This window comes from Rhinatrema bivittatum, chromosome 16 (genome assembly GCF_901001135.1).
Source record: "Rhinatrema bivittatum chromosome 16, aRhiBiv1.1, whole genome shotgun sequence".
Classification (NCBI taxonomy): Eukaryota; Metazoa; Chordata; class Amphibia; order Gymnophiona; family Rhinatrematidae; genus Rhinatrema; species Rhinatrema bivittatum.
Window position 1 is genome coordinate 53,573,047 of NC_042630.1, and position 12,324 is coordinate 53,585,370.

The 12,324-nt window shown below is 41.9% G+C and overlaps 1 protein-coding gene across 1 annotated transcript in view; it reads right to left on the reverse strand.

Moving 5' to 3' along the window:
• Positions 1-12,324, reverse strand: part of LOC115077685 (extracellular calcium-sensing receptor-like) — a 78,980-nt gene that overhangs the window by 40,701 nt on the left and 25,955 nt on the right. Inside the window, exons 3-4 of the mRNA XM_029579976.1 lie at positions 4,076-4,303; positions 3,473-3,691 (exon numbers count right to left, since the gene is read on the reverse strand). Of these exons, the coding sequence (XP_029435836.1) occupies positions 3,473-3,691; positions 4,076-4,303 (447 nt within the window). The remainder of the gene's footprint in view (positions 1-3,472; positions 3,692-4,075; positions 4,304-12,324) is intronic.

A 12,324-nucleotide genomic window follows, 5' to 3' on the forward strand; every position in this document is an offset into this window, starting at 1 on the left:
CTCTGGAAGGCCTACAGAGGGACTAGGGAGCAGATTTTCCTCTACAATGGGCACCTGATTCATTCACTTACCTTTGGATTACTATCCCTTGTACGCTTTCCCACCTATATAAATTGAATGTCTACCCCTTGCTTAAGGCCACTCAAGATAGGTTGCTTTCCTGGATCTCCTTGCCATTGTCACTGGGGGGAAGGGTCAACTTCTTTAAGATTACTATTCTTCCAAAGTGGCGCTATTTGTTTCAGAATTTACCTCTTCAAATACATCGAGTAGATTTGCTACAACTCAACAAAGCTCAGAGAAGGTTTTTCTGGTGGGGTGGGAAGGATAGAGTCCCTCTGATCTGGTTGAGAGAGAGGTGGGGTTGGGGAGGCTTGGGAGTCCCAGAGCTTTATAATCTGGCCAGCAACCTTTGGATAGTCAGGGACTGGCTGCTGGACACGTCCACCTTTATCAATGTTTTAGCAGATAAAGCGTTAGCTCTTAAATTTGTTCTGCAGTCCCAGTCCACTAAGCTTCCCACATTCCTTGTGCAAATTGTCATTACTAGACCCATTCGTATGTCATGGTTCAAACTTATGCGTTTGAAGACTGATCGGACATGTGCATATTTTTGGCCGGTACAAGGGAACCCAGACTTTACACCGGGTTCACAGACAGATGTGTTTCACCCCTGGGGAGGCAAGGGAATAACACAAATGGACCATGTACTAATGCCTGAGGGTCGGATTTTGCCCTTTCCGGAGCTCCAGGAGTTGTATGTTCTCTCCGTGAAAGAGGTGTTTCCGTATTTACAACTACACCATTATACTGGATCGTTGCCCTCCACCTCTTGCCAAGCTTCGACCTTTCAGTCCCTGGATACTATTTTTTCATTTGAAAAGCCTAAGGTCCCCTCATTATCAAGTTATTATAGCCTACTCAAGCATAGCACTGAGGAGCATAGTATCATCACAGTTGAAGGAGTTAGACAGTTAATATGCCACCCAAAAGGAAAGGGAAAATAAGGGTTTTTCCTACTGAGCCCTTACCCTCATTAACCCAACTGGATATTGATCGCTTCCTCACACAACTGGAAAATGAGGCTACTGGTGAATCCATTGGATGAACCTGTGGAGGAGAACGGGTGTCCACCCCGGAGGAGGCATCCTTAAGCCCTAACACTCGTCTACTACCTGCACAACATGGCTCAGGAGAGGAAGTGGTCCAACAATCTCCCCAAGAAGAAGGGGAAGTTTGTGGATCAGTGGGAGCACTCTCTGAGATTGCATCTGGGAGGGAATTCTCTGTAGAAGTGGTGAGAACATCTATGAAAAGTGGTGAACCATCTAGAGGGGAAGATAATGAGCAAGAGTGTGATCAGGAGCTCTCAGAGCAGATAAGTCAACTACCACTTGTTGTTACTAGACCTGAAACGGTAATGCTTGAGACTATATGGGATGTTGTGTCTGGTCTGAGTGCAGCCATCAATAGGCTGGAAAGTAAAATAGATAATGTCTCCTCAAATTTTCAAGTAAAGATGAATTATGCACAACAACAAATTAATGATATTGTTCTTAAAGTGAATGAAAATGATAAAGCTATAAAAGCTTGTCAGAAAATAAGTGCAGTGATAGTGAAAGATCAATTATATTGTTCAAAAGGGTTGGAAATAATTGAAAACAGAGTTAGACATCTCAACATTAGAATACTAAATTTTCCGAAATTGGCAGGAGAAATTTCCTTTGTAACTTTGAAAAGGCTTTTTAAAGAAGTCTTAATGTTTAATGATTCAGATTTTCCCTCAATTAATACTTTTTTCACTTTAGAAAGGAAAGGTGTTAAGTCTCAAAATATTCCTGTCAACTTAACTAGTTTCCTTGAAAGTTCCAGCACTGATGTTCTAGAAAGGAATACATTAATAATATCATTTATAACATTACGAGATGTCAATAAAGTTATGCGTAGATATTTTCAGAAATTCCCAATACAGTTTTATGGCCAAACATTGAAATTGTACCCAGATCTAGCTCCTATAACTAGGACTAGAAGGAAAGAATTTTTAACTACCAGACAAAAAGTTCAGTCTTTGGGTTATTCATTCCTTTTACACTACCCATGTAAATGTGAGATAGAGAGGTGAACAAATGTTTGTTTTTCTTCAAATAGAACAACTCCAGCAATTTTTGGAGGCACAAGTACCAGTCACGTCATCACCTATGGTTCTTAATGACTAGGGTAAAAATTGGATATACTGTTGTGAGCTATGTAAATGTCTATCCTCTGATTTTTCAAGAATAGTTTTCTCCTTGTTGATATCCTAAGTCTCAGCAATGCTTGACAATTTGTCCAAGAATAGAATTTAATTACTATATTTCTTTACAATGTTATGTTACATTACAGAAGGAAGAGATAGTTGGGAAAAGATTACTTATTTAAGTAATATAATGTTTCATGAAATGAGATTATGTTTTTTCTCTTAGTATTCTCAATATATTCAAATAATGTTGTTATGACATTTGTATTTGAAAAAAAATTATAAATAAAGAATTAAATAAAAAAAAGGATGCACTAACATTCAGGGAGCTGCTAAAATTTGGGACTGTGCAAGAATTTTTTTTTTTTAATTTGAACCAACATTTGGGAAATTGGTTATAGTTTAGAATTGTGTTTATTGCACATTCATAGTCATGTGTGGCAGGAGTGATATTTGCTTAGTAATGATCATAGTTAAGTCTGCCATTGTGTTAATAACACCTGAATAGCAGTTGGTTTTTGAATGCAGTTTGAAATATGAGATTTGTTACTTTAATTTTGAATTTTTTCTTTGATTTTGATGAGTAGTGTTTTTTATAGATTTTTTTTTATTTTACTTTATCTGTGCACTCACCATGATCATGAAATACTTTTCATGTACTAATAATTTCATTTGTGCAATGGGGTTGTTGGAGTACCTGTTGAGTGCCTTTTTCCCCTGGTGAGAGTACAAGAGCCACAACAAATCCAGCCCAGAGCAGTGCTGCTCTCACATCTCGCCCTCCACTCCACACCCCAGTGTCTTTTTCTCTGCATTCCTCCCAACTCCTCATACACACACTTTGGTGCAGACCTCTCCTCTTCCCACCCAGTTACAATCCTTTCCTGCATCTCCGCCTTCCTCCACCCCCATTCTCATTCTGCTCTCAGCCCCACCTCTGCTGCAGATGTTTCTCTCCTCTCCTGCACATGCTCCTGCCTCCCTTACAGACCAAATCTATGGGGAATGCAGACAGAGCCAATGAGTCCTGGCCTGCCTGGGATGAAGTAGTGCTCAGGCAGCAAAGACCACATCCTGCTTCATTTTCTCACCACTCTTCCCAGTGCATTTACGTATCTGCACCTGCCCGTCCATCCCTGTGACATCAGTGTCAGATCGATGAATAGACAGATGGACACTCCAAAGCCATTTGTATGTTTCACAGCATAAACTGCACTAAAACCATGTTTTGCTTACCTGCCAAGGGTGAATATTCTGCATCAGACTTGATATTTGTGGAAACTCCCTCTGTTGCATTTTGGGTGAAATCATGTTATGTAAAGCATGAGCCACTGCATATACAGCAATGTAAAGACTGTAGGTGAATCTAAAGTTATTCACATCAAATTCTGTTCCATCAGAAAATCTCAGCTCCACTTCATCTGTGCATGGATCGTAGAAATAACTTATCTCATTCTCAGGAATATTTACAGGTCTGCAATAAAATGTCTTTCTCCAGAACTCAGAAAGCAGATTTCTATGTAATATTTTGGAGTGAGAGGAACTGTACATGAAGTTCTTAAGTCCAGGAATCTCTCCTTTCTTAACTGAGAAAATCAAAGATCCATTGAATAGAAAAAGAATGTTATTAAGTAAAGATTCTGGTGAAATGTATAATGTAGCTGAACAAATCCAAACTTTCTCAAGCACTGAATTTGACTCTAGGTAAATCACGAGGTCATTCAATAGGTTCATAAAATGGGAAAATCTGCTGTAAACAATAAACACATTTGCTGTTGTATTTTTTATTATTTTAGCAGTTGTGTTGAATGTTCTATGATTGTATTCATTGTAAATTACCAAAAAGTCAACACAGGCACCACTCCTGATAATCTCATTCCTCAGCTCCTCACTGGCTCTCACATTGCTGTCATCATCCGATGCCACGATCCCAACCCAGGTCCAGCCAAAGTGCTTCAGTAATTGAATTATTGCTTCATACTGAGACCTCTCATCAGGGACGGTTCGGTAAAAGGAAGGGAACTGAACCCTGTCACTGAGGATGTGATCCATGGCTCCATAACTGATCTGAAGGGAACAGAAATGTATTTAAGCTATTGACAGACAGACATGGAAGTTATAGAAAATATTTTATAAAAGTTATGGTATTCAGGAAAGCGAGTTTCATTGGAAGGTCACAGCATGGCAGGTCTGCTCTATCCTGGGCCCCCCAGGGAAAGGGTTCTTACTCTCTCACTCCAAGCAACACCCTAGAGTATCACAGGATTTTTAAAAAGAAAAATGTCCAAAATCCAAGAATAATTGAGAAACAATCTCAGCCAGCCAGTTAGTGAACTGAAAGGGATGTTTCTTCAAACTTGCCCAGGAACTGCAGGTAAGTAGTACCTGAATCCAAGGGAATACCAACAAATCAGCAAAGGAAAGGCTCCATATCGCCTTTAAATTTCAAACTAATTTATGCTGCTCCCAGATTGCACTGCTGCAAGATGCTTTTGTTAACCCATCCAAGTACCCTCAAAGGGAGGGGCTGTACTGAATGGTTCATTCATTTGCTAAAACCTACTCTTCTCTTCTCTATCCTTAGTTACTGGATATACTAAGGGCACTATTAGTTGGGATGTGTAATTGTTTAGGACAAATTAAGCAATTTCAATGAACTTGCCTAATTCGTCCTGGTTCGGGGAACCCGAAAACCAAACCAAAGTTTCCCAAAAATTTGGGAACATTCAGTTTTCGGGTTGGCGTGCACTAACAGGAATTAGTGTGCACTAAGGGGGAATTAGCGCATACTAACTCTTGTTAGTGCACGCTAACCCAAAATTCAGGTTCCCCTAATTACAAAGGCCCGAACCACGGGAAATACGAAATTTCTTGCGGTGGGCCAAAAATGAAGCACATCTCTTACTATTAGTAATGAATTAACAGGGCTATTATACCCCTTCCCACTTATTCAATATTTGTGCACATGTAAAAATCATGCACACATTTTACAATACATCATTAAACACAAACCTTATTGCATTATAAAATACATGAATACAAAACCACATAATCATTACATTACACTGAAGAGATGAGTAGCCATATCTGCCTGATTGGGGCACAAAACCCAAACAGGCAGTACTGTTTGTGTGGGTACTACTATACTTGGTCTGCAGGATCCAGCCTACAAAGGAAAAGTTATTTAGCATAGAACAATAATTTGTATCAGACATTTTGTAAAATACACATTTGAATTGACAGGAAGTAGGCCAGCCCTGCCACTGCCAGCTATGGAAAGTCCTCTCACAACTCATGAGTGATGTAGGAAGCTATCACCTTCCTGAAAAGGTACAAATTCTCATATAATTTTACATCTTTGTTCTTTGACAATTTGTTGATATTCTCTAAGTGGGAGAACACTTTGCATAATCTCTCTTTTAGTTCATAAGCTTCAAAGAGGAATACTATAAGAATTTCCTCCAAACCTGGGGAGAAAAGAAATAATTAGTCTTTTGATGGTCACAACCTCCGCTTGACACCTTCTTGTAAGTAAAGTCTATTATAACACTGGATGGACTTCCAGACGTAGACCCAATCCTACAAAGGAAACAGTGACTAAGAAGTAGCTTAAAAATAATCCAAGGACTCAATTGTTTTTTTTCTAAAAACAATTTTAACAATTTTTATAGAAAGGTTTGTCTTCTTTTTCCATAAAATACCCTTTCCAGTTGAAAAACAATACATTATCTAATGTAAGAACAAAAACATTTTGTTATTGAATATAGAACACTAGAAATTCAACTAAGCTAAATATAGTCATGTGTTATGTTTGCCTTTCATGGTCAGTAGCCATGACTGGCTGCACTCACCAGCATCACTTCAAGCCCTAACATGGTTCTTATGATGCTGCCATCTTCTTCTCCCAGGCCTGTCATAGGTTTGCACTGGTATTCATAGGTCCCGTGGTGGGAACAATGGGAGAGGTACCTATTGATGATTTAAACCCCAGCCATGCTCCATGCAGATGCCTCAGCAAAAGGTCTGACTAGCAGTGCATATTGCCTCAGCATCTGTCTCAACCTTGCCTTACCTGTCTTGTCTTTTCATTCCTGCCTTGCCTCATCTCTTCCAGACTGCCCTGTTTTGTTAGTACCTCTTGTCTCATGCCTGTATTTCCCTCAGACTGACTTCTGGATATGAACCTTTCCTGTATCTTGACTATTCTTGCTTGCTGCCTGCCACTGACCTTTGCCTGGACCTCAAGTACTCTTGCTTGTTGCCTGCCACGACCCTTGCCTGGACTCCAACCATTTTTAGTTGCTGCCTGTGTCTGACCATAGCCTGGTCCTGGACTCACTATCACACTATATCCTCAAAGACTCCCGCCTAAGTCTTGCCAGCCCCCGGAACCCAAGGGCTCAACCAGTGTGGAAAGTGGCTGATAAAGGTGAATATCCCAATCAGTTTCATCTAGGGTACATCCACCAGCTGTCAGTGTAGGCCTAGGAGGTTCACTTCCTAGGCTGTGCCAACTACACCATAACAACAAGGGACCACTCCCATCTGGCAAACCTGGCTACATTGCTGGCTATTCTGGGTCTTGCTCAAAGCATTCAACCTCAGCAAGGGTTCTAGATCAGGTGACAGTGGCTCTCTAGAGATGTGCAGCTCAAATGGATACCCTGCCATCAACATCAGTCACATCAAGTCCCCCTCTGGTAGGTTCATAACAGACTGGGCCAGCCTCCCCTCTGAGGCTCATTCCAAAGTTACTGCCACCACAATACCAATGTAGGGGCTTCCTGATCTAGTGTCACATGCCTTTTGAGCTTCAGTCAGTCTTGTTCCGCATAGATTGAGCCATGATGATGTGCATCCTGTTGCTATTGGGTGGTACAGTCCTAACTTGGGTCTCCATGTTATGGGAGCATGAGGATCCTCTACTTCTGCACCTACAGAAATTTCTCTGGAAGTTTCACCTCATCTTTGATGTCACTGGTCACAGCTCCTCCACTGTGGTAGAGCATCTCAACATCCAGCAGTTCATGAGCACCATTGGGGATTACACAGTCCAATCCATATTCTAGTCTTGAAGATCCATTTGGGATAGGACAGCCAGACAGCCATCTTCTGGCAAGGACTGTCTGGTTGAATTAAAGTTGAGCTTGCTGGACAAGATATTCTACCCACCTGGGAGGGCTTAATCACATTGGCCATCTGAGTCAACCAAAGATTCAAAGAATGGGCTTAGGAGAACTGGGCCTCCTGGAGGCCTATCCAGCTGGCACCCCACTTTCAAAACACCCTTCTATACTTCCACCCAGTATGGAGTCAAAGCCTGTTTAAGAACCCATGCAACTTGGCTGTGGTAAGCTTTCCCCTGAAGAAAAACAGTGATGCAGGCAGCTGGGACATGTTTATATTATGTCACATTGACATTTTGCTTTTCAATGTCCTGAGAAGTCAGGAAACTCCTGCACCTATGGTTGGTTAGAGAGACAACCCTAGGACATACGGTCCTTCACAGCTATTAGTTGCTGTTTGCTTAATCACAGAGCATTTTCTGGTTCACACCAAAGCCTTTCTTGCCTCTGGGGCAGGTGATAACATTATCAAAGAATCCTTAGTCCTCTGATTGTTGCGGGTTTCTTCTTCATCAGCAAAATGATCTCTTAAGCCCTATATAGACTACAGGGGCCTCAGTGCAATCAATAAAAAGAACCAATACCCATTGTTCCTTATCTTGGAGTTAGAATTGGGAGAGGAAGAGTAGCCTAGTGGTTAGACCAGCAGACTATGACCCAGGGAAACCACAGTTCAAATCCATTGTTGTTCCTTGTAACCTTAGGCCATGAACTTTACCTTCCATTGCCTTAGCTACAAAATTAGATTGCAAGGCCTTTGGGGATAGGGACATACTGGAATATTTGAACACCTGCAAGGGATAAGAATTTTCACCAAGCTGGATCTGCAGGGAGCATATGACCTCATATGCAATCTGTGGGGAAGATGAGTGGAAGACAGCATTTAATATGAGGGACGGTCACTACTCATATTTAGTCATGTCTCTTTGGTATTCCAGAGCATGGTAAATTAGATCTTCAGGGACCTCCTGCATTACCAAGTCTTTATATTCTCCAGATCTCTGTCAATACTGGTATTGCATCAAGGAAGTGGGAATGTCATCTCTATGCAACAGTGGAAAAATGCATGTTTGAGCAGGAAGAACTTTCCTTCTTAGGATATGTCTTTTCCCAGCTCGGCTTTCACGTGGACCCCACAAAGATGAAACCCATTATGGTGCTGTAGACTTTTCTAGGGTTTTTGAACTATTATAGACCATTTATACCTGGATATTACTTTCTCACAGCTCCAGCAACTGCCCTTACCAAGAAGAGTATGAAAACCAGACAATGACAAGAGGGGATTAAACAGATCTTTCACTCTCTCAAACAACATTCTCTCAAGGATAGTGTCTGAGACATCCCAATCCCACTCAGCCTTTTATTGTGGAGGTGGAAGTCTCTATCCATGGGATAGGGGCCCATCCTCACCCAGCACAATGATCAAGGAACTTTCCTACCATGTTCCTCCTTCTCCAAGAATTATACACAGGAAGAGAGAAACTATATGATTGGGGATCTAGAGCTTCTTGCTGTGAAACTGGCACTAGAGGAATGGTCCACAAAACATAACAAAAACCCACAATAATCACAAATGTAAACCTTTCCTTATATTTTAGAAATAGGCACAATCTGTGCACTGATTGTTCATTGGCAAAGAAGGTTTTTCAAGTGATGTGTTCATTGGCACAGTAAGAGAGAAGGAACATTCCCTGATGAAGGATTTTTTTAAAAATGTGGCCTCGTTAGGAAAGCAGTAAGAAAGTATAACTAGATGTCATTGCTTTATCTATTATCATGCTTGTCACCAAGAAGAGGTTGAAATATTATCTAGCACATGATCTACCCAAATAGAAGTATATGTAGTATGCAGTCTTAAGAAATAATGTAAAATAATTTGTATGCAAATTATAATATTTTCACTTTAAATATTTTTCAAAAAATGAACACTTTAGGCTGGAATGTGGTTGGTAGTTCATGATTATACATACTGATTACCTGGGTGGTTACAGCTCAAATTATATGAAACTCCCAATCTCTTCCTTATAATTTTCAGTGTTTAAATATTGCACACAAAAAAAAAATATATTTTTTTTCATGAATATGTAGTTTGTGCCCATTTATAAAATTTAAGGAAAGTGGTACATTTTTTACTATTACTAGGGGAATGGTGACATCTCACTAGAAGGAGCCAGCCATTAGGTCACTATCTACATTGAGCACAAAAATATGGAATACTTGCAAAAGGTGCAATGCCTCAACCCATAGCAGGCCAGATGGTCACTCTTTTTCAACTGCTTCAATTTCAAGCTTTAAAATTGAACTGCAGTGAAGAAACAGTGAGTAGATGCCCTTTCATGCTTTTTCAAGACCATGTTCTAAGCTGTGAAATGTCTCATTGATTGTCATAACTTTGTAACCTATGCAAATGAAAAAAAATTGTGTATACCATTTTACTCCAAGCAAGGCTTAAGAAAAATAACTATTGTGATGTGCAAAATTGGTGCAAAGGGGAGGATCATGTGATGCACTGAAGGCTGAAGATGCATGTGGATGACATTCTTGACCACCTGGCATAAAATCTGTTAGCATCCTAAGTACTCCTAACCTTTTGATGCTTCAAACATGTTGAAAGAAAAGTCCTCTAAATTGCTGCCTACTATGTGGGCAGATAAGGCTGGTAAAGCACAGAAATCGGGACAAAAAACGCTGAGCAGCAGCAGGGTGCAGGCCGAAGAGCAGACCTCAGATGACAAGTGGCCTATGCTTGCAAAGCCAGTGGACACACCAAGCAACTGCAAATGATATTTGAATACTCTGCCACCAAGTTCACCATGAATTTAAATAAAGAATTAGTGGTTGTGAGGATAAAAGTAGCAGATTTTTGGCATCAGAGCAGAATAACTCATTGTGCATTGAGGAAGTTGAAACCCTGGTGGAGGACCTTCAGCTATGCCTGATGGAGGCGAGGTGCAAGGTGGATTTCCTTGAATGACGGCTCACAGGGACAACTGATAAAATCGATGATTTTGAGAATCGAGGGCGCCACCGCAACATTCAACTAGTGGGCCTCCCAGAAGGAGAGGAAGGATCGACCCCAATTGCCCTTTTCTCGGTGGTGGGTGCTGAAGGAACTGGGAATGTCAATGTCTGAGGGCTGAATAAAGTTGGAAAGGGATCATGGGGTGTTGGCTCCAAGGCCAGGTCCAGGCAGGAGGCTGCGCACCGTCATCCTGCAGCTGCATGCCTTCCCAAACAGGGTCTGCATCATGGATGTGGCATGCACGAAGGGGAGAGATCCTTTATAAAAAAAAAGAAGGTGATGTTCTTTCAAGACTTATTGATGGTGGTGAAAAAGAAGATCATGGTTATGCCATGATCAAGAAAACTTTGCAACAACGTGGCCTCTCTTATGCCCTGCTGTACTCTGCATGCTTAAAGGTCACCTTTAACAACAAGCAAAGATCTCTGACTTGCCAGTGTATCTGAGAGATATCTGGAGCAGATTAGGGAGGCCTTACCAGGACAGAAACAAAATTGAGCTGGTACCTCTGCTGAAGCATGATCACAGGACAGCAATTCAGTGAGTGCTCAGCAATGCCAGGGAGGGAGCATTGAGCTGGACCCGGTGAACACTATATGCTCAAATTGTGCTGCTGTCACAGTGATTCCCTGCTGTTCTCTTTTTCTGTGTCTTAGTTCATCTTAGCCATTGTTTCTCGCAGCTGGAGAGTAGACTGATAAGCAAGGGCGTGGACTTGGGCAAGGAAGTGGGGAGGTGGAAGGGAGGGATTGGGTCTGCTTTTTCTTTTTTCTCTTAATGTTTTTTTAATTGGTTTCAGTAAGGAGGGTGTGTGTGAAATTAGTGACCGTCGCCCGTATGACATAGTGAGGGCAAAGGTAGCGCCGGCGCCATTTTGAAGATTGGCAATACGGCCCGCGTGCAGGAGGTCGCTCCCAGACCCCCGCTGGACTTTTGGCAAGTCTTGTGGGGGTCAGGAGGCCCCCCCCAAGCTGGCCAAAAGTCCCTGGGGGTCCAGCGGGGGTCCAGGGGCGATCTACTGCACATGTGATGTCAAGAGCCAGGAACCAAAATGGCACCGGCGCTACCTTTGCCCTGTCACATGATAAGGGCAAAGGGCCACCGGCACCATTTCTCTCAACGCAGTCGAGGCCAGAGAGAGGGAGATCACGTCGGGACCCCCCCACTGGACCCTAGGTAATTTAAAACATTTTGGGGGGGTTCGGGAGGGTGGGGGATTTGTTCTAAAGGTTTGGGGTGGGTTTTAGGGTTTTTTTGGTTTGCCGGTTTTCCCGCGCCCTATTTAACGATACAATACAAATGCCCCTGACGATAAATCGGGGGCATTTGTATTGTATCGTGCACTCTAACGATTTTGGACGATTTTAAAATTATCTGACGATAATTTTAATCGTTCAAAAACGATTCACATCCCTAGTACTCATATTATTATTTTACCACTTGCTCTTCAGTCTCAGTGGAGAATGGCTTCCTCACTCAGCTTAGACATGTCTGGGATTTTATGCATCAGTTTTCTTGGTGTTAAAGTCTTTCCTTTTTGTGGAATTTACGTTGAAGAAAGGAGAGAAAGGAAGTGGCATGGGGGAAAAATGGTTGTTGGAGGGAGGAGGAGAAGAAGAGGATGGGTGGGGTGAGTTAGGGGGTGGGGAATGGGGGTTGTTTGTTGTTAGGGGGAGAGTTAATTGTTGGGGGCAGGATGGGAGTGAGTGGGATGGGAAATGTTTAGATGGGGGGTGACAGACCTCCAGCCCTGAGGATACTCCCGCTGAAGATTTCTGCTGCAAGTTTGGACAGAGTTTGGTTATGGGGAGAGTGGGAAGGCAAGACAGTGGTAAGAAAGGACACAGAATGTCTCACTTCTCCTAATCCACAGGAGGTAAGTTCAGGAGGGGATTGGTAAGATTTGTTTATGGGACACACAATCTTTGTTAAAACAAAAA